This window comes from Peromyscus leucopus, chromosome 5 (assembly GCF_004664715.2).
Source record: "Peromyscus leucopus breed LL Stock chromosome 5, UCI_PerLeu_2.1, whole genome shotgun sequence".
Taxonomy (NCBI): domain Eukaryota; kingdom Metazoa; phylum Chordata; class Mammalia; order Rodentia; family Cricetidae; genus Peromyscus; species Peromyscus leucopus.
In genome coordinates this window covers 109,386,157-109,413,970 of record NC_051067.1, presented here as the reverse complement: position 1 = coordinate 109,413,970, position 27,814 = coordinate 109,386,157, and the positions used below count along the sequence as shown (strand labels likewise).

The 27,814-nt window shown below is 45.1% G+C and overlaps 1 protein-coding gene across 1 annotated transcript in view; it reads right to left on the bottom strand.

Moving 5' to 3' along the window:
• Wwp2 (WW domain containing E3 ubiquitin protein ligase 2) overlaps positions 1–27,814 on the bottom strand; it is a 127,110-nt gene that overhangs the window by 30,391 nt on the left and 68,905 nt on the right. Inside the window, exons 7-8 of the mRNA XM_028889212.2 lie at positions 26,097–26,221; positions 13,379–13,589 (exon numbers count right to left, since the gene is read on the bottom strand). Of these exons, the coding sequence (XP_028745045.1) occupies positions 13,379–13,589; positions 26,097–26,221 (336 nt within the window). The remainder of the gene's footprint in view (positions 1–13,378; positions 13,590–26,096; positions 26,222–27,814) is intronic.

Below are 27,814 nucleotides of genomic sequence, written 5' to 3'. Positions count from 1 at the left end.
GAAAACAGTTAGCCGAGGGACAAGACCTTCCTTCCGCTGCCACCTTGTTCTATCTACACTTTTCCTTTTAAAACTGGACTCCTGCTCAGATGAAATGCCTGTGGGGTCTTCCCTGACCCCGGCCTGGCTTGCCTCCCTTTCTCTGAGAACTCTCACTCTTCCCTTCCCTGCACAGCTATTCACGAGTCACACAGATCCTTCCCCTCATTCATCCAGCACAGTGGGTCACTTCTGTCACAGCCACACAAGCCTCCCGCTTCTGCTGACCCACATAGATTAAGCCTCCCGACGATCTTGGCTTGGTCTCCTCATGCCAAGAAAATGATACTGGCTTTGACTTTTTGTCAGCATATCCCTGCCAGGGGTTGAGTTTCTGTCCCTTATAAGCGTCTTCCTCACACTGAGATGAAAAGCCTTTTTCAATCCACTGCCATGGGTCTTGCTTAGCGCTGCATCCGGGTCGTGCAGGTTCTGTCTACCCTACTGAATAGCTTTCTTTGATGCTCTCAGAAACAGTGTTCAAAGCAGTGAGTGTGTTTCAGGTCACTACCCAACACGTTGCTCCTTGGCCCTCAGTGAGTGACACTGGACTGAACACTGGCCACACCGGGTCTTGTTTCTGAAAAGACTTAAGAAGTCTCCAATTTCACTCAGTCTTGAGGTAATTTTTCTCTTATCTCAATTACCTTCATTCCTTCATTCTTTCATTCTGTTGTATATCTTCCTTCCACCCTTGATCCCCAGTCTCCCCACAATCACCACACTAAAGAGTTGAAAGGCCAAGACAAAGCCTCACTCCCATTAATAGGATGATGTCAATTAGTTTTCTACTACACTATCTAAAATGTTACCATCTGCGTGGTGTGGTGCCTACATGGAATCTCAGTACGAGGGAGGTAAAGACAGAAGGGTCAGGACTTCAGGACAGCCTGACCAGTGGAAATTTCCTATTAAAAACTCTGTTATAGAGTGTTTACGTAGCATACATGAAGGCTGGGTTTGGCTCTCAGTATCATGAAGAAATTTCTCCCCAAAGTAATTCTCCCTTAAAAATCAACAGGAATAAGCCGGGCGGTGGTGGCACACGCCTTTAATCCCAGCACTCGGGAGGCAGAGGCAGGCAGATCTCTGTGAGTTCGAGGCCAGCCTGGGCTACCAAGTGAGTATCAGGAAAGGCGCAAAGCTACACAGAGAAACCCTGTCTCGAAAAACAAAAAACAAAAAAAAACAAAACAAAACAAAAAATCAACAGGAATGAGTTACCCACTAACTGCTATTACAGGGTATGTTCAACCATCCTGATCAACACATTGCTTAGTCGGATCATGTGTTGGACAGAATCTCAGTGTCACCACAAAAGGGTAAAGCTGGGAATGTGCTGACAATGGTAAGGAGTTCCGGTAAGTACTGGGGTTCTTCCTACATGATCTTTATAAAATTACACGACTAAATGCTAAAAATGCAGCCTTAGAAAGAGAATTGATGGGGCTGGAGAGATGGCTCAGTGGTAAGTGCACTGGCTGTTCTTCCAGAGGACCCGGGTTCAATTCCTAGCACCCACATCACATGGCAGCTCATAACTGTCTAAAACTCCAGTTTCAGGGGATTCGACACTTTCACAGACAAACATGCAGGTAAAACATGAATACACATGAAATAAAAATAAATTATTCTTTAAAAAAAGATAAAGTATTGACTATTTGTAGTCACTAATGTGCTTGTTTTTTATTAAACTAGGCATTGGCGTTAACAGCCCTCACAGTCAAGAAAACCTGCTTTCTCCATTAGAAAACAGAGTTGTTAGGGAGGTAGTGGAATAGAGGCACTAGGCAGAGTGAGGAGTTAATAGTAGATAGATATGATCAAAGCACAGCATATAAATTACATGAAAATTTCAAAGAATAAATTTAAAATGCAATTAACAAATAAAAAACAAAATTGTAAGGCTGACATGGTGATAATGTACACATTTATAATTTTCATACTCTGGAGGCTAAAGTAGGAAGATTCTTAGTTCAAAGCTAACCCAGACTATCTAGTGAGACCCAGTCTCCTACATACTAAGTTCAAATCCAGCCTAGGTACAGGAAACCTTTTCTTGAATAAACAAAGCAAACAAACAAAGCTGTGGCCGACAGAACCTTGGGCATGCTAAAGAAAGGATTTCTTGCTACCACTTAAACTGAAATGAAACTTTAGAAGAAAATACTAGAAGTATTTGTGTTTTCCCAAAGCTGCCTATGTAGAAATTCAACTCCATACTGGCTAAACACAAAAAACAAACAAACAATCCATGAAATTCATGCTTTTGCTGGGTCTGGTAGGACACACCTGAATGAGGAGACTGAGGCAGGAGGATCACAAATTCAAGGCCAGCCTAGGCTATACAGCAAGACTCAGTCTCAAAAGCAGAGAAGGGAAGAGGAAGAGGAAGAGGAGGAGGGACGAGGAAGGAGGAAACACACTGACTCATGTTTTCCTATTTATGCTCTTAGAGTAGATGCCTCTGTACCAAGTCCTACTCGTTCTGGAAGCTGAGACCACTTCCAGGCTGAACCCGAAGATTTCCTTCCTCTGCAGTGATGTTTTCAGAGTCAGAAATCTGAACACACTGCATCCTACACCTTCATACAGGCTTCTGAACAACCTGCCTTCATACAGGCTCCTGAACAACCTACTGCCTTAATACAGGCTCCTGAACAACCTACACCTTCATACAGGCTCCTGAACAACCTACACCTTCATACAGGCTCCTGGGCAACCTACACCTTCATACAGGCTCCTGAACAACCTACACCTTCATACAGGCTCCTGAACAACCTACACCTTCATACAGGCTCCTGAACAACCTACACCTTCATACAGGCTTCTGAACAACCTGCTGCCTTAATACAGGCTCCTGGGCAACCTACTGCCTTAATACAGGCTCCTGAACAACCTACACCTTCATACAGGCTCCTGAACAACCTACTGCCTTCATACAGGCTCCTGGGCAACCTACTGCCTTAATACAGGCTCCTGAACAACCTACTGCCTTCATACAGGCTCCTGAACAACCTACTGCCTTAATACAGGCTCCTGAACAACCTACTGCCTTCATACAGGCCCCTGGCTTTAGTGGGTCTTTTCTCAACAGAGTAGGGGCTGTTGCTTCTCCCGGGGCCTTTCCTGAATTCTGGACTAGCACTTCAATCTCAGCACACTAACTTCCTTTTAATAACTACCAACAACACTCTATGCCCCCTAAACCCAAGATGTCAGAGTAGCAGCTACTGAGTTTCCTGAATTAAGTCTGTTTTCTTTTCCTCTCCAACAATCCTGTTTTCTTTGCCTTGGGGAAATCCCAGATAGAGTCTGGTAACATTCAAATATAAGTTTTTATAGAAAGTAAAGACAAGTCTCAGGAACAATCTCTGTAAAACACACATACATACACACACACACACACACACACACACACACACTTTTCAAATGCAAAGTTGACAACATAAGGTAGATAATCTTAAAAATAGTGGATGAGAGCAAAAATGAGTTTCTTTTTTCTAAAGGCAACTTGGTCAATAACCCTGTCTACAGAAATCTTCTACAAGTTTGAATTTGTAACACAGTCAAGGAAAGAACTGTATCAGAGATGCAGCTAGATGAGCGTCTATTACTGCTCCTCACAGCAGTGGTGGGGACCCTGAATGGCCCCAGGTGGTGCAAAGAGAAATGCTACTACTACCTTCTTCTGTTGTTTGTCTGCTTGGGTTTGAGACAGAGTCTCTGTGTAGCCCAGGCTGTCCTGGAACTCAAAGATCCACCTACCTCTGCCTCTTGAGTGCTGCTGGGATTAAAGGTGTGCACCCTCACTGTCTGAAGAGAAAAGCTAATAACTGGGCTATTCCAGTTTCAGAACAAACTGGAAATGAGTATTAACTTATTCAGATGTTTGCAACATATTGGATGGAAAAGCAAATAATAAATAACATGCTTGAAATAATCAAAACTGGATGTTAACAGGAGAGGCTGGAAAGATGGCTCAGTACTATGGGTACTAGCTACTGGGCTTGAATTTGGTCCTGTGATCCACATGGCAGGAGAGAACAAACTCTTGGAAGTAGTCTTCTGACCTCCACATGTTCTCTCTTGCACACAAAACAAACCTAATAAACATTTAATTATATATAAAAATACTGGTTTTAATTAAGTCTAAATTGCCATTATATGACTGATCTACCAAGAGAAAGACACTGGAAGTTAAACAATGGCATGCCAATGTCTATAAGTTACGTGCTGATTTTTAAAAAGATGAAACAGGAAATAGCAGGCGAATCAAAATCAAGAATGGGGGCTGGAAGGATGGCTCAGTGGTTGAGAGCATGTACTGCTTGTCCTGAGAATCCAAGTTTGGTTCCCAGCACCCGGCTGTCACGCGGCTCTCAACCACCTGTAACTTCAGCTCCAGGAAATCCAAAGTCTCTGGCTCCTCAGGCATCTCTCTCAGGAGTACATATCCACACACATGTGCATAATTAAGAATACAGTCTTTCTTTTTTTAATCAACAAAATAGTGTATGCTGTAAGAATGTTACAACCTAAGAACAAGGAGGAACTTTAGATAACCACACACACACATGTACACACATGTTCGTACTATTAAAAAAAATCATTTTTAATTTTTCTTTCTTTTTTTCTTTTTGGTTTTTTGAGCAGGGTTTCCTGTGTAACAGTCTTGGCTGTCCTGGAACTCACTCTATAGCCTAGGCTGGCCTCAAATTCAGAGACTCTCCAGCCTCTGCCTCCTGAGTGCTGGAATTAAAGGCGTGCGCCGCCGCCGCCGCCGCCGCCGCCACCACCATGCCTGGCTATCATTTTTAAATTTTAAAAAGTTGTCTAATTTTATGAGTAGGAATGTTTTGCCTGCATGTATGTATATACACCACATGCATGACTGGTGCCATGAGAGCAACAGATCCCCTGGAACTGGAGTTAGGATGGTTGTGGGCCATTGTGTGGGGGCTGGGAATTAAAGCTGCTCTTCTAAAAGCAAAAGTGCTGCAAACTGCTGAGTCATCTCTGTAGACCCCCCCCCCCTTTTAAAGGCACTATAAACAAAGTAAAGAAGAAGCTATAGGCTGGGGGAAAGTATTGGCAATATATGTAAGTGGACATTATCTAGCATATATTCAGAATCATGAGGCCACATCTGTAACCCCTATACTCAGGAGGCAAAGGCAGGAGGATCAGGAGTTCAAGTCATGTTCCTAGGCTACAGAACAAGTTCAAGGCCAGCCTAGGCTACATGAGATCCTGTCACAAGCAAACAAATCTTGTAGGCTAAAGAGAAAAACAAAGGGATGGAGAGGTGGCTTAGCAGTTAAAAGCACTTGCTGCTCTTGTAGAGGAGCTGGGGTCAGCTCCCTAGTATCCACATGGTGGCTCACAACTATCCATAACTCCAATTCCAGTTCCACACCCCTCTTCTGACCTCCAAGGCACATGGTATACATACATACATATAGAAAAAAGAGTCACACACAAAAAATAAATGTCTTTTTTTAAGGACAGAAACAAATCAGGACTGTAGTGGCACATGCCTTTCATCCCAGCACTCAGGAGGCAGAAACTATCAGATCTCTTGGAGTTCAAGGCCAGCCTGCTTTACAGAGGTAGTTCCAGGACAGCAAGGGCTACACAGAAAAAACCTTGTCTCGAAAAACAACAACAAAAAATCCCAAAAGAACAAAAAAGGAAATTTTAAGGGGGCTTAGAGAGATGGCTCAGCAGTTAAGAGCATTGGCTGCTCTTTCAGGTCCCCAGTGCAATTCCCAGCACCCACATGATGGCTCACAACCATCTGTAATGAGATCTGGTGCCCTCTTCTGGTGTGCAGGTGTATATGCAAATAGAGCACTCATATACATAAAAAACATAAATAAAACTTTTAAAACAAACAAATAGATAAATAAGTAAAGGGAGAGAAACACAAATAGAAAAGTGGAAAAATTATACCAATAAAGTAATTCATTATATAAATATTTAAAAGGGTTAAATGATAATCAAAGAAATTCAAATTCAAATCACAAAAAGATGCCAGTCAAATTCCTTAGATTGGCCCAAATGAAAGAGCTGACAATGTGAGCTTTACCAAGATCACATATGCGCACCCAAACAAGAGTGACTCCACAGCCAGGCGGTGGTGGCGCACGCCACTAATCTCAGTACTCCGGCAGAGCCAGGCGGATCTCCAGTCTGGTCTATAGAGTGAGATCCAGGGCAGATACCAAAGCTACACAGAGAAATCCTGTCTTAAAAAACCAAAAAAAAAAAAAAAAAAAAAAGGTGACTCCACAAGCTGACCTCAGGAAGCAATTTGAAAGGGGTTCCCCATTAAAGCTGAAGGTCTGTGGTACAGGAATTTCACTTCCAGAAGGACATTTTGCTCCAGGTTATCCCAGACCAAGCTAGCCTCACACTTAGATGCTCTTGGATCTGCTTCCTAAGTGCTGAGTTACAGATGTACACTATCATGCCTGGCAAAACACTATTAATTAGGCATTACTGTTCCACCTTCTTTTCTTAAGGCAGTGTTGGGAAATCGAACCCAGGGCCTTATGTATGTTAGGCAATCGCTCACTGCATTGCAGGTCCAACCAGTCCCAGGGCAGTTCTTACAGAAATAAGGAAGTATACAGAAAGGCATGCAGAGGGGCCGGCCTCACTGCAGCATGGCCATAATTGCAGAGAAACAAGAGATCACACAGCTTGTACTATTCACACAACAGAAAAGCACATGGCACTTGATGTGGGTGTGATCACATTCCAGGTACCCCTGTACATAGTGACCGCATCAGAGGGAGTGTATAAGACTTTCAAATGTATTTGAGGCCTCCAGGTTTTGGGGGGAAATTTTTATATCTATTTATTTATTGGGGGGTGGGGTACTGCATGGCACTTATGTAGAAGTCAGAGGACAACTTGTGCAAGTCCGTTCTCTTCTTCCATCTTTCAGGTTCCAGGGACCAAACTCAGGTTATCAGGCTTGGTGTCATGCACTTTTACCAACGAAGGCATCTCACCCACGTCCTAGTCACCATTTTTATCTGCATGCTTCTAATAGTTTACAAAGGTATAAGTGCACACCGTCATACTACCCAAACCTGGTAGATATGTGTTTATCCCATGTTGACCACTGTCCAGTGGTGTCACTATGTGTCGTCCTGGTGTCGATGTTTGTCAGCTCAGGTGAACTGTTTAAGGTGTCCTCACTTGCAGCATGAAAGTAAAAGCAGCTAACTCACATTGCAGTAAAGAGTGAAGAAAACGCCGGGCAGTGGTGATGGTGATGGTGATGGTGATGGTGGTGGTGGTGGTGGTGGTGGTGGTGGTGGCGGCGGCGGCGGCGGCGGCGGCGGCGGCGGCGGCTCACGCCTTTAATCCCAGAACTTGGGAGGCAGAGCCAGGCGGATCTCTGTGAGTTCGAGTCCAGCCTGATCTACAAAGCGAGATCCAGGACAGGCTCCAAAGCTACACAGAGAAACCCTGTCTTGAAAAACCAAAAAAAAAAAAAAAACAAAAAAAAAAAAGAATGAAGAAAACGATCTCTGGGTTAAACTGAGTGTGAAAGTCCGTCTGGTAGCTACTATTAACAGTCAGGAAAAGGTCACAAGGTGCATAAAAATACCAATGCTTAAATCTAGAAAGGTCTCTGACACTGTTGTTGCTATCCTGTGTCTCTCCTGCCTAGCAAAGATCTTGTTTGGTTTTGCTTTGTTGTTTTGTGGGTTTTGCTTTTTAGCTTTTTGAAACAGTCTTCCACTCTGTAGCCCAGGCTGGCCTCAAATTCAACAATCATCCTGCCTCAGCTTCCCTAAATGCTGGGAATACAGGTGTGAGGCCCCATGTTCAGCTCATGATCTTTTCTAAGATGAAAATGTAACTGAGAACACTAAGGACAGGTAAGAACGTGAGCCACTCCATCTGCTTACGCCATGGAAGATGCCAAGGTGCCAGGATGGGCACAACACTCCTCATTCTCGAGGAGCTCTCCAGAAAGGACAGTAAAAGTGGACTGATGATCATATGTGACCACACAATTTAGAGAGGGAAGAACACCTCCTGGCTCAGTTAGTCCACTGGGGACTGTGGAGTCTTTTGGCAAGAAGACAGAACATGCACTATTTGAGTTGCCTATGCATGTACTAATCCTTTTAGGGTCAAAAACAAAACCATATTCCACAACAACAAAAGGTGGGAAAAGGGCAGTCTCCCAATACAATCCTTTAATCCCAAGCTACTCAAAATGTGGTCCATGGTCCAAACTCTTAACAGTCCGTGCCCAGAAACAGAGAAGCTTCTTAGCTTTTAGAAACTTCTGTGTCTGTGACATTGCCTCAGCTTCTAGATATGTATGTGATCCCTTGAACAGAAGTTAAAACAAAAGTAAAGATGCATCATAGGTTGCAAATATAGAAATAAATTAATAGCAACCTCCCCAAAAGGCAGGTTTTTCATTTATAGTTTGTGTACCACTGGAAAGTGCTCTGAGTGAGAAGCACTTTGGAATAAGACTCGGTGGCCCAAGACTAGTTATAACTTAGCAGAGAAGCTCCAAACTGCCCCATCCTTTTCGGTGTCTCTACAAACAAGACATCAGAGAACTCTCCCAGGGCTGTCTCAAGGTCCACCTAGAGCAGCCTCAGGGTCTCCAGTAAGGGCATGGGGCAGCCAGCAAATGTGAGGGGCGAAAAAACCACCACTCATTAATTCTACTCTGAGGCAGGAAACAGCGCAGCCAATGACTTCCCAGAACAAGGATGGTGTGAAATGGCAGAGCTGAGGTAAGCCGGCAGTCCAAACACAACGTCTTCTCTTATGTAAGAAACCACAGCCGTGTGCTAGCTGCCAGGGTAAAATAATGTGCCTCTGTGTGAGGGACTCTGGGAGCTGAGAGGCTGGGCGTGCTAGGGGTTTGTCAAAGCCATGTACACATGGTCTGTTCATGAGTATTCAGTTTCCAAAGTGGGCCCTGACACTGACAAGAACCAGACACAGGGCCAACTGACCAAAGTGGCCACGCTTTCCACTCCCTGCCTGGGCCACTACCTCACGTGTGTCCAACGCCCCTTCTTTCAATAGACACTTACAACCGGGAAACTCCATACCTTCCAGTAGCTTCTTTGGGGCTAATTAAGTTAAAAGCTTTAAAAAAAAAAAAAAAAAAAAGAGGGCTTCCAGACAGGGAGAGAAATGGAATAAGGAATGTTGTATTTGGCCTTAGGCAGCCTAGGTTTTTTCAGAAGCCCTCAGCCTGGAAACACAGATGTGTGTGACCAGTCTTTCCTGCTGTAAATTTCAGAGGGCCAATGTGGCAATTCTTGGAATCCCCAGTGAGCCTTTTTTATCGCTCAAAAAAGAAGATGGAGGAGCTGAAAAGATAAAGCTGGAAACAGAGTCAACCTGAGGCCCAAGCAAGCAATCTAGTTTAGCTTAGAAATAGTTTAGGTCAAGGAGAATGCAGTGATGAGGAGCCTCTGTGAACGAGGACCGGTGTTCTGCTCTGTGACACACAGTTGAACCCAAAGCCAGTCAACACAGTGAATGAAGGAAAATGCAATATTCAGTCATAGACGCTCTCTCTTTAGAGCATCAGAGAAGCAGAGAGCATTCATTCAGACAGGAAAAAAAAGGAAACAGGGAGGAGAACCATAGCATTTAGATGTATTCATTACAAGTAGGTCCTGGACCTACTTTGTGCCTGGCTCCTAGTCACCTACAGCCCAGAATGACAGAGGGACTTGAACAAGCAATTACAAGTGTGAGAAAGATATGGCCAGACATGTGGTTATTTAACCTTGTCTACCAGGGAGCAGGAGGGTGGATTCCCCAGGATTGTCATTAACCTGAAACTTCAGGAATTAAATGTCAAGACACTGAGGAAGCTTTGAGAAAGACCATCATGGGGAGGATCCTCAGTCTGGAGGAAGGCAGTACATGGGTCAGACTAAAGTCATTTATTATGACTAGAGCTCAGAGTGCAAAGGGACAGTGACTTCCATGGGAGGCGGAGGGGCAGGTGGGGACCATCTGTCAGAGATTTTCAGCTTACTTAAGGATTTGGAAATTTATCCCCTAAAGACAATAGGAAGTCACTGTGGCATTCCAAGTGGAAAAAGTCATGCTTAGAAGTTTTACTTTAAAAAGGTTAGTATAAAGAAAGATGAATAGCCAGATGGTAGCAGGTGTCTTTAATCCCAGCACTTGGGAGGCAGAGGCAGGCAGATCTCTGAGTTCGAGGCCAGCCTGTCCTACAGAGAGAGTGCCAGGACAGTCAGAGCTACACACAGAGAAACCCTGTCCAAACAAACCAAAAAAGAAAAAAGACCAACAGACTTCTGGTCTGGTGGTCACCTGGGCTAACTGCAGACTGTCTTTAGGACAGATTTGGATGGGTCAGCTAATGGTTGTGTTTCAGGCTGAGTTAAGACACACACTGGCACAGTGAGCTCGAGACACAGGAACAACAGTGGCATCGATTCTCAGGAAGCAAGGGACCAGAGCAGATTTCATAAACTACTCTGAACCCAGGCCATTTCTTCCTCAGCTGCACATCTGCAGAGCCTCGCCCTAGGCTTGCCATCTCCCAAACAGCAATGACTACCCTATCGGACTGACAGGAAAGGGCAGGCCAGTGAGATGGCTTGGTGAGGGCACCTGCCACCATGCCTGACAACGTGAGTTCAAGTCCCAGACCCACAAGATGGAAGAAGAGAACCGACTCCCTGAAGGCTGTCCTCTGACCTCTGTATGTTTGTGTACACACAACTACACTGAATTTAAGAACATGTAATGAAAAACTTTTAAATAAAGAAAAAATGCATCCTGTAGAGGCATTGACCTGCAACTTGAACACTAGCAGAAGTTCAGTTTAGATGCTCCATTTAGAAATCTCATACAAGATAAAGGTATTCTGTGATCTCCACCAGCTCCCTGCAAGCAGCCATACTTCAATCCCTCTACTAGTATTTACAACAGGATAAGGACCAAGCTCATCATCTTGCTGCCTGCCTCTCTTCAGCTTAGAAACAAGGGGGGGAGGAGGGCCCTGGATCTACACATTGGGAGGATGACTACAGGAACTATGTCCTTTCTGGGTTCTAATACCAAAGCCAACTGAAAAGCCTGCTGTCTGAACTACCAAGCACTCTGGAGGCCAGCTCAAGTGAGGAGTGGCAATCCTGGGCACCGACATGGTCCTCCAGATACTGAGGTAGCTGAGGAAGTAAGTACTCCTGGAAAACTGAGACTCCCAAACTCTTCTCTGGAATATTCTATACCTAAAAGTGGGACACACACACACACACACACACACACACACACACACACACACACACACACACCACGGGCCTTGTCACATTCTAAATCTCTAAGAAAAAGACACTGTCACTGTCCAAACTCTACCTCAGAGAAGTGTTTTAGCCTCTGGCCAAGACGGGGGGTGGGGAACGGCTTCCCTGGGCTGCTGAATAAAGAGCGTTTTCAGAGTTCGGAGTTTTCCAACTGCTTGGAAACAGGAAGGGCCCAATCCCAGAGAACAGTAACCCTCACATACGCCCCACATAAAGACATGTTGAGCCATTAGCCCTAATTGCCTGTGACTGACAGGGCGTGAGGCCGGCCTTCCAGGCCTTTGCTCACGGGAAAGAAAACAAACAGCTCACTGGGGGCACAGGCAGCCATTTTCTCTCCTTTCTGCCAAAATGACTCTGCCTGTTCCCCCAAATTACAGCACACAGATTTGAAAGTGCAAACAACACATGGTTCTTTCAAGTCTCTCATACCACCCATGAAAGAGAAAAGAAAGCTTTTCACACAAACACTTGACAAAAGAAAATGGCCTTTTCAAAACTGCCTCTCAACACTCCAGTTTTCTTAAGCTTTGAGAAAATAAGAATTATCTGCAATGGTTTTCATTTGCTCAACACTATTTAGTCGAAAGAAGTGACGTGAATGCTAAGGATAAGCAGCAAAAGTCACACATGCTTTCTGATACAGGACCTTTAACCACTGGGGGTTCAGAATGGGCCTCATGAACAGGGCATCGTATTCCCCAAGAAGCAAGAGGCATCTTTCCAATGTCCATTCTGAACTATACACTGAGGGACTACTCACCATCATCAAGGAACATCAGCACATCACCAGTCAGTGAGCCGGACAGAAGCGGGTTTCTTCAAACTACTCTTTTCTGAGTCTATTTACTGGGGGTGGTGGGGGAGTGGCTGGGGGGTGCCTGTAGAGATCAATGGACAGCTCACAGGTGTCAGCTCCGCTTTCTCTTTACCGGGTAGGGCCTGGGGGTGGCTCTCAGGCTGTCAGGCTAGGCAGCAAACGCCTCACTCCTGAGCCATCTCACCGGCAGCCCTAAAACAATGTGTTAAACAACCACTTACTTAGGGCAGGGAGCATGTGCCACCGGCAAGGGTGGAGGTCAGAGGGTAGCCTGCAGGAATCAGTTTTTCTCCCTCCACCTGGAGATTGAGGCTTGGTGGCAAGCAACTTATACTAAGTCATCTTGCCAGCATGTGACACTGGTTTCTTTTGTGCCATGCTGATAACCAGGATGGCCAATGGGACTGGCCCTGAGAACAGTCAGCCTTACCTGAGGTAAGACTCGGTTTCCAGGTTGGAAGCAGTGTCTACCTTTGAGGCTCCTTCACAACTACTTCAAGGCAACACTTGCCTGTCTCCAGCACATTTTACACATACCATTTTATTGGGGTCCCTAGACGTGGATGCTTATTGTCACCACACAACCAACATGTAAGTCACACAGCCAGGCCACCCAGGTGAGGTAGAGGGATGGATTCAATCCCCTATCTAATTGATCCCCACCCCCAAAAAAAATTCATGTTTTTTTAAAATTTTTTCTATATGTGGTGTGTGTGTGTGTGTGTGTGTGTGTGTGTGTGTGTGTGTAAAAGGTCAGAGGACAACTTGTAGGAGTTAGTTCTCTCCTTTCACCACGTGGATATGGAGATCAAACTCAAACTGCCTAGCTTGGTGGCAACTCACGAAGGTCAAACTGAGGAGGGAAAAACCGACTGTCTGGGCAGCATCTAGTCAGACACCTCCCAGAAGCCACCAAGGCAATGGAATCCTTGCTCCACAGAAGCTGTCCACTTGGGTCCCAGCCAAAGGCAGCATGAACCCGCCTCCTGGGGTGCTTTAGGCTCTTTCAGATGTTGGCAGAGCAAGAACTCCTACACCTCTCTTGCTTCTAAACATGGCAGCCTTCCCAGAGACCCCTGGCCAGTAGGTAGGAAATGACCACACTGTTTCTGACCTGGTGGAGGAGGCAGTCCCTGAGAGTGCCATCATGGGACACAAGGCTACTCACCCGGCAGGGAGAGCATCAGAGGCCTGGGCAGTGGCAGGGAGCTGCTGTGTCCCCGAAGTGCTGGGCTCCTCTCCCTCAGCTGGTGTGGACGGTGCAGGGAGAGATGTCGCGTTGGGGCTTGGGGACACACTCAAGGCTGCAGCAGGTGAGGCTGTCACCCCAACAACAGAAGGCTCTTCCGGATCACTGGCTGTGGCAGGTTCCTCGTTCGCTGAAATGCATAAACCGCACTTAAAGATAACTAGGAATAAGACCTTTGTTTTCTTTTACTGGGTTTTGCACACCATACACTAACACTGTGTCTATGATATTGGCCTACTCAGACAATTGTGAGTTTTACAAACCCAGGCCTCTCACACTGGTTCCAGTACTCAGAAGGTAGAAGCAGGAGGATGGCTTCAAGTTTGAAGCCACATAGTGAATTTCATGCCAGTCAGGTCTGATAGTAGCCAAAAAGGATGGGTAGGGACACATTCACACTCTAGTTATAAGTGCACATTTGTATTTCATAATATGGAAAGGACTCTGCACACACACACTGTATAATACTCATAATCACAATCAGCAGACACACTGATGAGAGTGTGCCCAAAGTCCCTGAGTTTGGCTCAGGAGAGATGGGATAATAAGAGAAAAGTATAGGAGACAACAAGGAGAGCTACACCATGAATCTCCCAGACAAGGCTTGCCACCCGGCCAGGCTCCGGAATGACTGGCCGCCTGTCGTCCTGACCCTATGAGGTGTGCTGGCAGGAGCCGAGAGGGAAGGCAGATTTTCTGGGGTACTAATCCTGTTTCTACAGGTTGTCAGATCTAAATAAAGTATAGTTTAAAGATTCAATTCCTGGGGCGAGGCAGACGGCTCAGTGGTGACGAGTACTTGCTATCCTTCCAGGGGAGCTGCATTAGCTTTGCAGCACTCACGGCAAATGGCTCCAGGGCATCCGTCGAGTCTGGCCTCATGTGCACATACCTACATGCAGATACACACACCTACACATAACTAAAAGTAACAATTTTAAGAGAAAAAAAGATTCAATTCCTGTATCGGATCATCAGTGTCTTGGTGACAAGTGACACAAACTGGTACTCTGGTTACAGGGCTCCATATAAACTCTAGGCCAGATAGCCAGGGCTATTCTAATGAGAATTTATTTCCAAAAAAAAAAAAAAAAAAAAAACACCAACCAAAGCATTACTACAAAAATTACAGTACATTAGTAATGTTGTCCCAAAGGACATGAGAGAATGAATTTTAAGTAAATTGATTAAATACAACGTTCTTAGGGACACCAATAGAAGGAAAGAGTAGCAAGAAAGACGTGAACAAGGATGGGTGCTGTTGGAAGTGTCCAAGGCCAAGTGGACAGAGGCCCATCCTTCCCTTTAAAGTGCCCTCTGGCCAGGTGTGGTGGCGCACGCCTTTAGTCCCAACACTTGGGAGGCAGAGCCAGGCGGATCTCTGTGAGTTTGAGGCCAGCCTGGTCTACAGAGTGAGTTCCAGGAAAGGCTCCAAAGCTACACAGAGAAACCCTGTCTGGAAAAACCATATTAAAAAAAAAAAAAAAAAAAAAAAAGCACCCTCTGTCTGCTAGACATGGACAGCACTTTCTTGTGCACACATAAAAAGGTAGAAACTTCCATAATGTTCTTTTTTATTATTTTTATCTTATTTTATGTGTTTGAGTGTTTTGCTTCCATGTATGTCTGTGCACGACATGCATGTAGTGCCCGTTGAGGCCAGAAGAGGATGTTGAATCCCTTGGAACTGGAGTTACAGACAGTTGTGAGCCACCACCTGAGTGCTAGGAATTGCACCCAGGTCCTCTTCCAAGAGCAAACACTGCTTTTAACTGCTGAGCCATCTCTCCAGATGCCCATAATGTTCTCTTAAAGCAGTGGATCTCAACCTTCCTAATGCTGTGACCCTTTAATACAGTTTTTCATGTTGTGATGACTCCCAACCATAAAACTATTTCAAAACTGTAATGTTGCTACTGCTATGAACTGTAATGTAAATGTCTGATAAGCAGGGTATCTGATATGCGACCCCTGTGAAAGGGTTGCTCAATCTCCAAGAGGTTTCCACCCACTGGTTATGAACCACCACTTTTTTAAAGATTCTTGATTCAAGGACACAAGCCGGGATTAATAGCTACATGAAAGAGGCTAAGAACTAAGGACTTGTCTCCAAGGCAACAACAGATAACAATTAGTGAAACAAGGTAGCTCCTAACCCTTTCCACATCACCGTTTGTTTCTTCAGGTCTTTGATGATCACTGAGTCTACAAGGACCCCAGGGCACTATAAGTCCTCTAACTTGGAAGAGAGATCAAACAAGGTTTCAAAGAACTGCAATTCTTTGAAAACATAGGAGCTATATGCAGAACTGTATACACATTTATATCAGAATTTCAATGCAAAACAGCGTAGTCATCATTTAGTTTCTTCTTTCTAACTCAGAGATTTGTTTTGTAGTTCCCCTAAAAAGCAGGTGTGCACCTGCTCCTGGATCTCTGAGGAGATCGCCACAGTTACAGTTTACTGTAGAGCAGATGTAGTTGAAGGTAGTTCAGCTCAACTCCATCAGCTGGCGTCCATTCTCCAGGCCAAAGCAATTCAAGTAAGTGTCTGGTGCATTTTCTGTTTCCCATTAGTCTCAGCCTCCGCCCCGACACAAAGGCTACTATTTCCTCACTGTCTCTAAGCTATCCTTCTCTAACTCCCTGTCATTTCTACTAAATAGTGTCAGGATCTGACCAAGACAGTCAGATGACAATCTTTAAAAGATTTAGTTTATTTACATGTATTAATGTTTTGCTACATGAATGTATGTGCACTACTCGTGTGTTTGTGTCTGAGAAGTTCACAAAGGGCTACAGATTCCCTGAACTGGAGTTAGGGAAGGTTACAAGCTGCCATGTGAGTGCTGGGAACCGAGCCAGGGCTCTCTGAAGGAGCAGAGTGCTCTTCACTGCTGAGTCATCTCTCCAGTCCCAGACGACAAATTTAAATCAAATAATAAACACTACTACTGACTATGGGATGGAGTGGGGAGTGTGCCAGACAAGACACAAAGTTCTTTCTTGGGATTATTTCTTTAAGCTTCACACAGAACCGCACAGTTAGGCCCCTCGATTACTTTATACGAGGAAACGAGCATCCACAGGAGGCGAATACCCTGGCCTGGTCATCGGACATCTACTTCATCCTCTGCTATCTCCCTCAGGACTTAAGGCTCTCACTGTACTTTTCTGCACGTCCTTCAGTAGGAACCAAGATTACATATAACCAGATCCAATTGGCTAACACTGGTAGTCAGCTGAAACCTAAATGTCCTCCCAGGATGTAACCAAGCTTGACTTTTAACAAATGGCTGTGAGCCTGAGATGTGGAATTGCCTCTGACTGAGTCCTTTGGATTTTGTTCTGTTTGTTTATCTTGCAGTGCTGAGGATCAAACCCAGAGCCTTGCACTGTTCCTGAGCTGGGCTGTAGCCTTAGCCCAAGACTTGCTTGCTTTCTTCTCAGTGTTAATACTGCCTGGCAAAGAGGCTACATCAGATGCTTAATAACTAAATCTGTACAATGAATGTTTCCCCAACATAAATGCAAAACTTTATTTTCCATATTCTGTCTGAGCTAAGCTAGTACATACAACAGATGGTAATCCTCTTTATGCGAATGTATAAACCTTATGCAATTCCGATCTTTAAAAAATCCCACCATGCCTTTTTAAGTCACTAGATAAATTCACTGTAAAATTACAAGGGAAACTAACTTTCTAAGAATAGAGAGAGATAAAGTCTAAAGAAGAGTTCTGGTTTCTGTTGGGGATTCTTCCCTAGTGTATCAGATCTATCACAGAGCTACAATAATGTACTAAATCGTGAAAAGTCAGAGAATGAGTAAATTAACAAAGAGTTCAGAAACTGACAAAGAATTCAATAATTCACTGGAGGTTGCAAAATACTGATTCTAATTCCCTTGGTGTGGTCTTCATTGAAATAAAGACGAGCTGCCCCTCAACCACTCTGCTTCCCCGGGTTCAGTTTGTGAGAGATGGAGCCTGTGGAAAAGCTCAGCTCTTCCTCTGTCAGTCTCCAGAAGGAGCTGATGACCTGGCATCATCTGAAAAATGACATTTTGTTTTCTTTAAAAATGTACTGAGCAGGTGGAGGTGGCGAGTTGGCCCAGCCATTAAGAGTACACACTGCTCCTCCAGAGCGCCTGGAAGGCAGTTCCTAGCACCCTCTGTCTGACGGCTCGCAACCACCTGTAACCTAGTTCCAGGGGATCCAATGCCTCCGGGCAACTCCCTGCCCTCTACTCTGCACACATCCGCCCACACAGCATCACAGATAAAGCTTTCTGAAATGTGTAGAAAAGCACTGAGGTACAGGGTCTAAACATGTCTTTATGTGTTAAGGGTCATTAGCTGGGGTTAGTGGCGGGATACACAGGGCCAAGCTCTTCTTCACACTGGCTTCCAATGCTAGGAGAAACTCTAAGATGATTCAATGGGAAACTGCTCAACAGTGTAGATCTACTGCTATCATCTGTGTGCCTGGACACGTGTGTGTTCTCCCCTCGGATAACACACATGCATACACTTGCACACTGGAAGAACGGCTTTAGGGAAGCACAAGAGCGGCAGCTTCTGCATGTGTGAGCTATGCTTTTTCTCTGTCCTTTGAGACAGGGTTTCTCTGTGTAGCCCTGGCTGTCCTGGGAACTTTTCTGCAGACCAGGCTGGTTTTGAACTCAGAGATCTGCCTACCTCTGCCTCTCCTTGCTGGGACTAAAGGCATGAGCCACCAGGCCAACTTAAAATGCTTTTTTATTTAAAAACTGTTAATGGGTGTTTGTGTATACATGTGAATGTAGGTGCCTGATGAGACCAGGAATGCTGAGTCCCCTGGAGCTTGCAGTCAGTCCTGAGGTGTGTGAGGTGGGTGCTAGGAACCAAATTCAGGTCCTTTGGAAGAGGAGCAAGTGCTCTCAATTAAATGTCTTCAGCCCCCATGGAAATCAAGTTCTATGTACAAATATTGTAAAGACAGTGGTATCATGACTCTTCTTCAGCCCACAACCATGCCTCAGTGTCCTACTTTCTTCCCAAGTGCCCTTCATAAGGCCTTGTGCTTACATTACATATTATATATATATATTTATTATATATATATATATATATATATACACACACATAACACACACACACACACACACACACACACACACACACACACACACACACACAATGTCTTTAAAGGGGCTAGAGAGTTAGCCCAGCAGTTAACAGCACTTGCTACTCTTACAGAGGACCCAAGTTTGGTTCCCAGAACCCACATGGCAGCTTACAACCATCTATAATTCCAGTTCCGGGGATCCGATCTGACATTCTCTTCTGGCCTCAAAGGGCACCAGGCACCCACATGGTGCACAAACGTACATGCAAGCACAACACCCATGTACATAAAATAAAAATAAGGCTTCTGGAAACAGAGGTGGTTGGATCTCTGAGTTCAAGGCCAAACCTGTCTACATGGAGTTCTAGGCCAAATACTACATAGTGAGACCATCTCAGTAATAATAATGATAATAATAGACTTTTAATAAACTCCAATTCTGCTTCATACTACTCATCCTGAAATTCTTTTCTGGGGTAAATCCAAGGAGCCAGCTTTACCTCAGTGGAAGTCTGAAAATGACTCAGGCTGTCTCTGCCCTTGGTACAACTAACATTTCCTTTTTTTTTTTTTTTTTTTTGGAGACAGGGTCTCGCTAACCCTGAATATCTGATCCTCCTGTCTTTCCCACTGGAGTGCTGGGACTACAGGCATGCACCGCTATGGCCGTGTATGGAGTGCTGGGGACTAAACCCTGAGCTCCGGCATGCTAGGAAGGCAAGCACTCTACTGCCCGAGACACACTCTCAGCAACACTTGACTTTCCGTCCCCTACTTTCTTGCCTATCTCTGTCACAGCAGCCCTGCTCTCCAGATGTTCTCAGAGCACTACAGTTCAGACTGGCCATTGCTTGTATAGATCCCACACTGCCTGCCTGCGGCCTCAGCTCTGCAGCATAGAGCTCCTGCAACAGCGGCTGGCACTTGGCTGACGTGTCTTTTCAACTCCGCCTGAAAAAGATTAGAAGGCAGAAGCCTTATCCTGGCTTATATTGTCCAGCAAACAGCATTTGATAAATATTTGTTTAATAAATATGCATTCACTAAATCTAATAATTTTAAAAGATATTAGAACTATAATCATCTGATAATTGTATAACATTACCATTTAAAAAATAGGTCTTTAAAAAATACTCGGGAGTGAATTGTTATTTAGCTTTGGTTTGTTCACCGCTTGAGATAGAGTAGTACCTATGGAGCTCAAGCTGGCCTTGAACTCATGATCCTCTTGCTTCAAGCCTCCTGAGAGGGTTTGCTATCATCCCTACTTTAGAATGCATCTTTATATAGAAAAGTTGAAAAGATGGTGAGTCCTTCACCCAATGTCCCTAGTGTTACTTTTATATATAACCATGGTACATTTGACAAAACCAAAAATATCTGTACAAGACTATTACCTAAACTCTAGACTTTATTGGAATCTTAGCAGCTTTTCCACGAAGTCGCTGTTTCTGTTCTAGAATCCAATCCAGGATCCCTCACTGCCTTTAGCAAGTACACTTTTATTAGCTCATTTGCAATTCCCACAGCCCATGAGGAAAATGTTATTCCCACTTCACTGAAGACACGCAAGCCCCAGGACTATGCAGACAGGTGCTGTGCAACCAGCAGGCAGCAGAACCAACACTCAACCCAGAGCTCGTGAGGTGGAAATACCGGGAAGAAGGAATAGAAGGGAGCCTGGTTCTCCTGGACAGAGGAAGAGTGGGGACCAAGGGCGGGGTGGGGAGGCACCAGGGCGGCTGTTCAGCTCCTGCAACCGTGAGGGTTTCACAAGGCTCTTCTGTGCTGTCGGTTAAACGCTTTAACTTTATGAATCACACTCATTCAGGAACAGGAAACCCTTGGGCCAAGAAAAAGATCAGGAATTGGACATTCTTTTTCTTAATCCCAGACAAGCCAGCCCAGCAACTGGCAAGCTCTAAGTCCAAAGAGAAAAAGAGAGAGGTGTCGGGAAGGGAGAGAGAGAGACAGAGAGAGAGATCTTGTCTCAAAATAAGGTGAAGAGCAAGTGAGGAAGATACTCAACGGTGACCTCTGGCCTATACACAAAGGCACATACATACCTGTACACACATGAACACATACATGTAATCATACATGCACACACAAAGAATTTTTGTTTTAAAATAGGAGCTAGAGAAGACCTGAGTTTGGTTCCCAGCACCCACATCAGACACCTCTAGCACATACCCACACACAGACACATGATTAAAAATAATAAAGACAGATGGGGTGGTGACACAGGCCTTTATCCCAGCATTTGGGAGGCAGAGGCAAGTGGATCCCTGTGGGTTTGAAGCCAGCCCGGTCTACATATCAAATTTCAGGCTAGCCAGAACTTCACAGTAATACCCTCTCTCAAAAACAAAACAACAACAATGAATCTTTAAGCAAAAATCAAGAGTCAAGTTATACGAGAATGAAGAAGGGAAAGGTGACGTACCACAGCTCCGTGCCTGACTGACGGTAAGATAGTCTTAATTAATTAGCTAGAGTAAATGGATGTAACACCCACTGCCAGCATGCCTCTCAAAATTTCAAGTCTAAAATTTGTTTTTGAAAATTGTATGAACTTTCAAAGAGAAAAAGTAGTAAGGCAGAGCTAGCCATTTTAGACACTAAAAACATACTATGCCAGGGCTGGAGAGATGGCTCAACAGTTACGAGCACTGGCTGCTCTTCCAGAGGAGCGGGTTCAATTCCCAGCACCCACCGGCAGCTCACCACCGTTTGTCACTCCAGTCCTAGGGCATCTGACTCCCTATAAAGGGTGCGCCAGGCAGCCGTGTGGTGACAGACAAAGCACAGATACACATGAAATAAAAAACTTAAAAATATTATTCCAATCATCAAAGTAAGTGGAACTTACTCAAAACAAGAAAAAAAAATCTCACAGTATAAAAGAAAGGAGGAAGTGCTACGCTCTAAGGAAAAGCCACAGTGGAAGGTGCCTAACTAACACTCAGGGAGAACAGGGCTCCAACACTTTAGAGGAAATAAATCCTGGGTAGCTCAGTGGTACAGTGTGTACACACCATGCATCAGGCCAGGAGTTCAATCCCCAACACCAAAACAAAGCAAAATAAAAAAGAAATAGCAAGAACAAACCATGAGGTGGAACTTAACATTAACAGCATAAAAAACAAGAACAGTATTTACAAGGTTGGGGGAAAAATCTCATATACTACTTTGTGAAAGTTTTATGCAGCCTTGGACATAGAAGCAATCCTCTTAAAAGGAAATGGACCTCATTTTTGAAAATTCATATCCATTGACACAAGAACTGCACTAAAAACCTCCCTGCACACAGGGTCTGGAGAACGGACCCGTGGGATAGCTAGAGCCCAGGAATTCAGGGCCAGCCGAGGTAACACAGCTAGAACTGTTCTTTTAAAAAAGTTCATGTTTCCCCCCAAACACGGCTGTATGCAAAGAGGGGCAGGTGCCGGCGGAGGTGGTGCGACCGTCACTACAGCGCTCTCACGCAGAGGAAGAGTGCCACAGGTTCAAGGCCAGCCTGGTGTAGTCTTCCAAGCCAGCTACTCTTATCTCAAAAACAAAACAAAACAGAACATAGAGAACTACGTAACAGTTGAGGAAGAATAGTTAAATGACGGATGGTGATTAACTACACTAGAATTTATTATTTTAATTTGATTGAGATGGGGGTCTCACAGTACCAGCTTCCCTTGAGTTCAGTTTATGTGGTAAGCACTCTACCAACTATAGACGAGCTACACTCCCATCATGAAAACCACTTTAAAAAAGTAAACAGTGGGGCTGGAGAGAGAGAATGGCTGGTAGCTAAGAGTTCCGGTTTTTCCCTAATGTCTTTTACACGCATAAATACACCACACAACCAAAAGGAGACTGTTAAATTAATCTTGCATGCTTGGGAAAACTCTAGCAGGAGGCACAGTTAGCTACTCTTTCAGAGGACCAGAGTTCAGTTCCCAGCATCCACAGCAGGCTCACAATCACCAATAACTACCTCTAGGTCCAGGGGACCTGACACCTTTTTCTGGCCTGCTTGGGAACTCCCACACACGTGTGCACATGGGCATACAGATAAATGCACATGCCGTTAATAAAAATAATCTTTTAAAAAGTAAATAAGGAGACCACATAAATAAATGGAAGCATGGATAAAAAATAATGAAAGGAAACAAAAACTAACAGCCATGCCTCATAATTAAATGATTCATACAGATAAAAGCTATGAGCTAGGCACCATGCCTCGCACTCTGTATGCCCCCTCCCAACCCTTCATGTGCTTTATATGGCTTATTATAACAACACACAAGATACACACTCTGGCCCTAATTTTATAAATGAGGAAACAAAGTCTCAAACATACTATGTATAGGGAGTCTAGATCCCACCACAGCCTGTATAACCACTGTGCGTGGAAATCACATTTAAGGCAGCTGTAACAGATGAAAAATTTTGGTGAAATTTTCAATAAAAAAAAATCAGACAGTAAATCACTGTGCACATAGCCCAATGAGGTGCTAATCCACCGGTCTTTCCCAGTCCCCTTACCTCTAAAACTTAGAAACAAGGCATTGATATAGACAGGCTTCCATTCACTCTCATTTTATAAAAATGGATATTCTACAGTTGTAACAGTGTGAAAAAGCCAGCTGGAACTGGGCCCTAATGTCATTATATGCATAAGTACAATACACAGGCCACAGGAGGCTGTTAAATTAATCTCGCGTGCCTGTGAAAACTCCAGCAGGAGACGCAGCTCCTACACTGCCATCCTGGAAGTGGTCCTCACAGGCCTAACATGAAGAGATGGAGACATCCTCACTCACGTCCTACGCTGTCAAGAGGGGGGCGCCCCTGCCTAGTAACAGTCTAGCTTCCGGTAGTCCAGGCTGCCTGCAAGGTCCAGATGAAGTGTCATCACTGCAAACAGGCAGAGGCAGAGGCCAAGGCCTTTGTGTTTTAGCAGGCAGGAGCTGCCCTTTGAAGCTGGGTTTTAGGAATGGTTTGGGCATTCAGACACACTGCCATAAAACATATCCAGGGTTAACCGTCTGAAGCTGGACACATGTGGCTGTTTAAAGACATGGTGGGAACCTAGCTCATAAGCTAGAACACAATGTTCTGGAGATCAAGACAAGAAGCAAAGGTACCAAAAACTAAATACAAAGCAAATAAAAGTCTGTTGATATCCCAGAAGAGCTGGAGAGATAGCTCAGTAGTTAAACACTCATATTGCTCTTGCAGAGGACCTGGGTTCAATTCCAAGCGCCCACATCAGGAGGCTTATAATCGTCTGTAACTCTACATCCTGGGGGGATCTAATGCCTCTGATCTCTGTGGGCATTTGCACTAATGAACATGCTCACACAAAGACACTAAACCCCGCATTTTGAAAATTTTTACAATCTTTAAATATCCATGAAGACTGACTCAAAGACCATCATCACCACGTGAAGTCAATTTATCAGCAGCTTCTATAAAAGCAGAGAGGGTAGAGGGACATAGCTATCATGGTAATGTAGAGCCCTGGAAGGCTAGTGACTGGTGGACCAGCCACTGCAGCAGAAGACTGCTTCCGTGTGTCACCCGGCTAGTGTGTACAAGTGATTTCAGGGTGCCATGGCAGTGTCCAGCAGGGCTACTGCCAGCTTCTCTACAAACGACTGTTTTCGAAGAAGAGCATGTTTGCTGCTGCTCAGAGAGCTGTGTACGGCTCTGTGGAACAGTCCACAGCCATTCGCTTGGCACCCTTCATGCAGATGGAAAGGATGTGGTAGCTGGACCCCAAGCACTGGGCAGGCTGAGACAGCGGCTGCTGGGACTCCACACCAGCAGTGACCTCATCCAAGAGGTTCACGAGGAGCTGCTTAACTGACTTCTTTCAGGCAGGTCCCCAAGTCCAGGAAGGAAGTCGAGTCATGCCCCAGGTTTGCCCTTTTTCTTACCGTCATTCCTGTACACAGTGAGATAACCGGCACCATTAGCCACCGAGGGCTCTGAACTGAAGTCCATGACAGAGAAACCAAAATAGAGTGCCACTCAATCAGTCTGTCCCACACGGGCCAATAACACTGTCACAACAACAAACTGCTGCGTCTTCATGTCACACCTCTGCAATCACAACAGACATCTATACAAGTCATTCCATCTAACTCCCAACTGGAATTACACACACTCCCCTATCTACAGTCTGTGGAAGCAATGTCCACGACTCCTTCCATCGGCTCCATAGGAAAACAAATGACCAAATGACCTGCTGTCACTAAAGATTTAACAGTCCTCAGAACTTCAGAAAATGACTGCCTGCCTCCATGAGACAGAAATGGGATGAAAATGATTTATTGGTAGCAGACTCTCCTTCCCGAGTACAGAGAAAGAGCCAAGTGCAGAAAGGCTCCTGGACTCCCGTGGAGAGGACCAAGTGTCTCTCCTCCAGTGGTGTCCATGCTGGAATGTGACAGCAGCACCTGGTGGGGACTAAACACCTGTCAGCGTCTCAACCCCTCGAATGCTGCCATCGTCTCTCACTCGGCTCTTAGGGCAAACTCAGTCTTTTCTTTTTCCCTGGTTGACAAACTCCCTAAATAGGGAATTTTTTCTCTTCAAATATGTCAGGTATAACTAAGACACCTAAGGCTGGGTGTAGTAGCCCTCTCCTTCGATACTAGCACTTGGGGGAGTGTAGGCATGCCCTATGAGTTTGAAGCTAGTCTGGTCTACACAGTGAGTCCCAGGCCAGCCAGTGCTACACAGTGTGGCCCTCCTCAAAAAAAAATAACACAACAGGACTGGGGACATGGCTCAGTGGTCAAGTGTTCTTACAAAGGATCTGGGCTCAGTTCTCATCACACTGGGTGCCTCATAACAGCTGTAACTCTAGTTTGAGGGAATACATCACCCTCTTCTGGCCTCCAAGAGCATCTGCATGAGTGTGGTACACATATATACCCTCAGGCATACACACACATATACACATAAAAAGTTAACTAAATAAATCTTTTTTTAAACCCAAAGTTGATAAATTAATCAAAAAGCATACTTATTAAAATTTTTCTTACAAAGGAATATTTTGTTTTCCATTTTTATTTCCTGAGACAGAATTTCATGTATCCAGATATCATGTATCATGTTCAAGGCTGGCCTTGAACTTGTCATGTGGCCAAAGATGACCTTTAACTTCTGATCCTCCTGCCTCCTTCTACATCTCAAGTGCAGGGATCATAGGCATGCATGCTTAAGTCAGTTTTAAAAGGTGAAGACTGAACCCAGGTCTTCCTCATGCATACTAGATAAAGACTCTACCAACTGAGCCACAACCCCGGCCCAAGGACTATTTAGGCATGCATGGAACAAGGAGAGTAAGCCTGGCTGTCCAGAATAAGCCAGAGGACAAAGAGTTCGGGTCAATGGAAAGTAATGGACTCAGATCCACACAGTGCCGGTGTCTCTCACCCCACTGCATCCTGGCCCAGAAGGCAATGCCCTGAGTGCACACAGAAGAGGCCCGGCTGACGCTGGGTTTCATCACTCACCTGTGCCATTGGCTAAGCCACTGCCGCTGGGGTTCTTCCCAGGCTGGCGGTGCCGGCTCCTAGCACTGGGGCTTTGGTCAGTGGTGGCTGTTGTTCTGGCTGAGCCGCCTGAATGTCTGTGCGTTCTGGGGGTTCAGAGGAGAAAGCAGACCGACATAAGGCACTGTGAGAAAGAAAGACACTTCTCCTCTCTTGCTATTTATCAGAAACAAGACCTGCAGTCACTCCAGCTCTGCACTCAACAGGAGCTGGCTCTGAGCAGAGACCCAGGGAAGCTTCCTCCTTGGTAAAAGCCCAAAAGGCAGCTTTGTGCAAACTTTTCCACTTGAAGTAAACAAATCTGGAGCAAATCACCCCCACATCTGAAATAACTGGCAAAATACCCTGTGTCCATCACATTATTTTTACTGGGCTTAAATGTTAGAAATAACAAGAATCCTTGGACAGGCAGTAGATGAAATGGTCCTCCCCTTAGATAAAAAGGGCCCCCAAGCTTACACAAATCAATATTCTCTACAGCTGGAAGGAGAATTAAGCAGCATGAAGCAGTGTACATGTTGGGACATCACCCCTAGAGAAGAGGACTCAGCAGCTCTCCAGGTGAGTGAGAGCGACACAGAAGTGGACGTCAGGAGGAAGCTAGCAGAGGAAACCATCTGACATTTTCTCAGAGCACAAGACAATGACGAAAAGTGTGTTTTTGAGCTTGTAGAGTCCCTCCACTCCACTCAATGAAAGCATCTAGGCCTCTCTGCCTTTGCTTCCCATCTTTAGCTAACAAACATTACTGGTATGCTTGTAGTCATTATTTAATTTGCAATGACGAGATGGTTTAAATCCCATCTACTGAATAAAGACAAGTCTGGTTCTTTCCAGGCAAGGAACCAAAGTCTGAGAGAACAACTTACACAAAGACCAGCAACAGCAGAACTGACCAGAGTGACCCCAGAGGAAATCCCTAGTCACTGAGTTACACCACCGTGACCTAAGCCTTGCACATTAACGCACCCTCGCACTCAGCGTGGCCGCTCTGACGGTGGCTCTATTGCCCACTTACAGGCATGGGAAGAAGCACAGGAAGTTCTATAGAAGACATTCTCGTGCGGCCCTCCTCCTCAGCTGGGTGGTGGAATGGGTAGACCTTTGTTGACTTCCTCTGGAGCTACTTTCCCCCATTACTGAGCAAGTGGCGAGACTTGACCTCTAACAGAGTTCCTTGCTAGAGGAGCACTCACCAGAGTCCCCTGCCTCTGAGAGCATCTCTCCAGCAGGCTGGGACAGGCCTGCAGCACAGTGAACGGTTGGTTTTGGGAGGGAGGGGTTATAAACCATCCTACCACCTACTTTCTCAGTAACAAGTTCTTTTTGGTTTTTTCAAGACAGAGTTTCTCTATATAGCCCTGGCTGTCCTGGAACTCACTCTGTAGCCCAGGCTGGCCTCCAACTCAAAGATCTGCCTGCCTCTGCCTCCCGAGTACAGGGATTAAAGGTGTGCGCCGCCATGCCTGGCTTTCAGTAACGGACTCTAGTGACGAGATAGACATAAGCCCTACCACCAATGGTGACTATCTTGGAAGCTGGGACTAGGGTCGCTTTGTTTCTGCTGTTTGCATTCTTGGATTTTTGCAGCTTCCTTCTCTGAGCTTGCGTGCTTCTGGTAAGGAAAAGAACCCATAAATGGTTTTAGAGAGAGTAACAGTTGTTCTTGGGCTATGCAG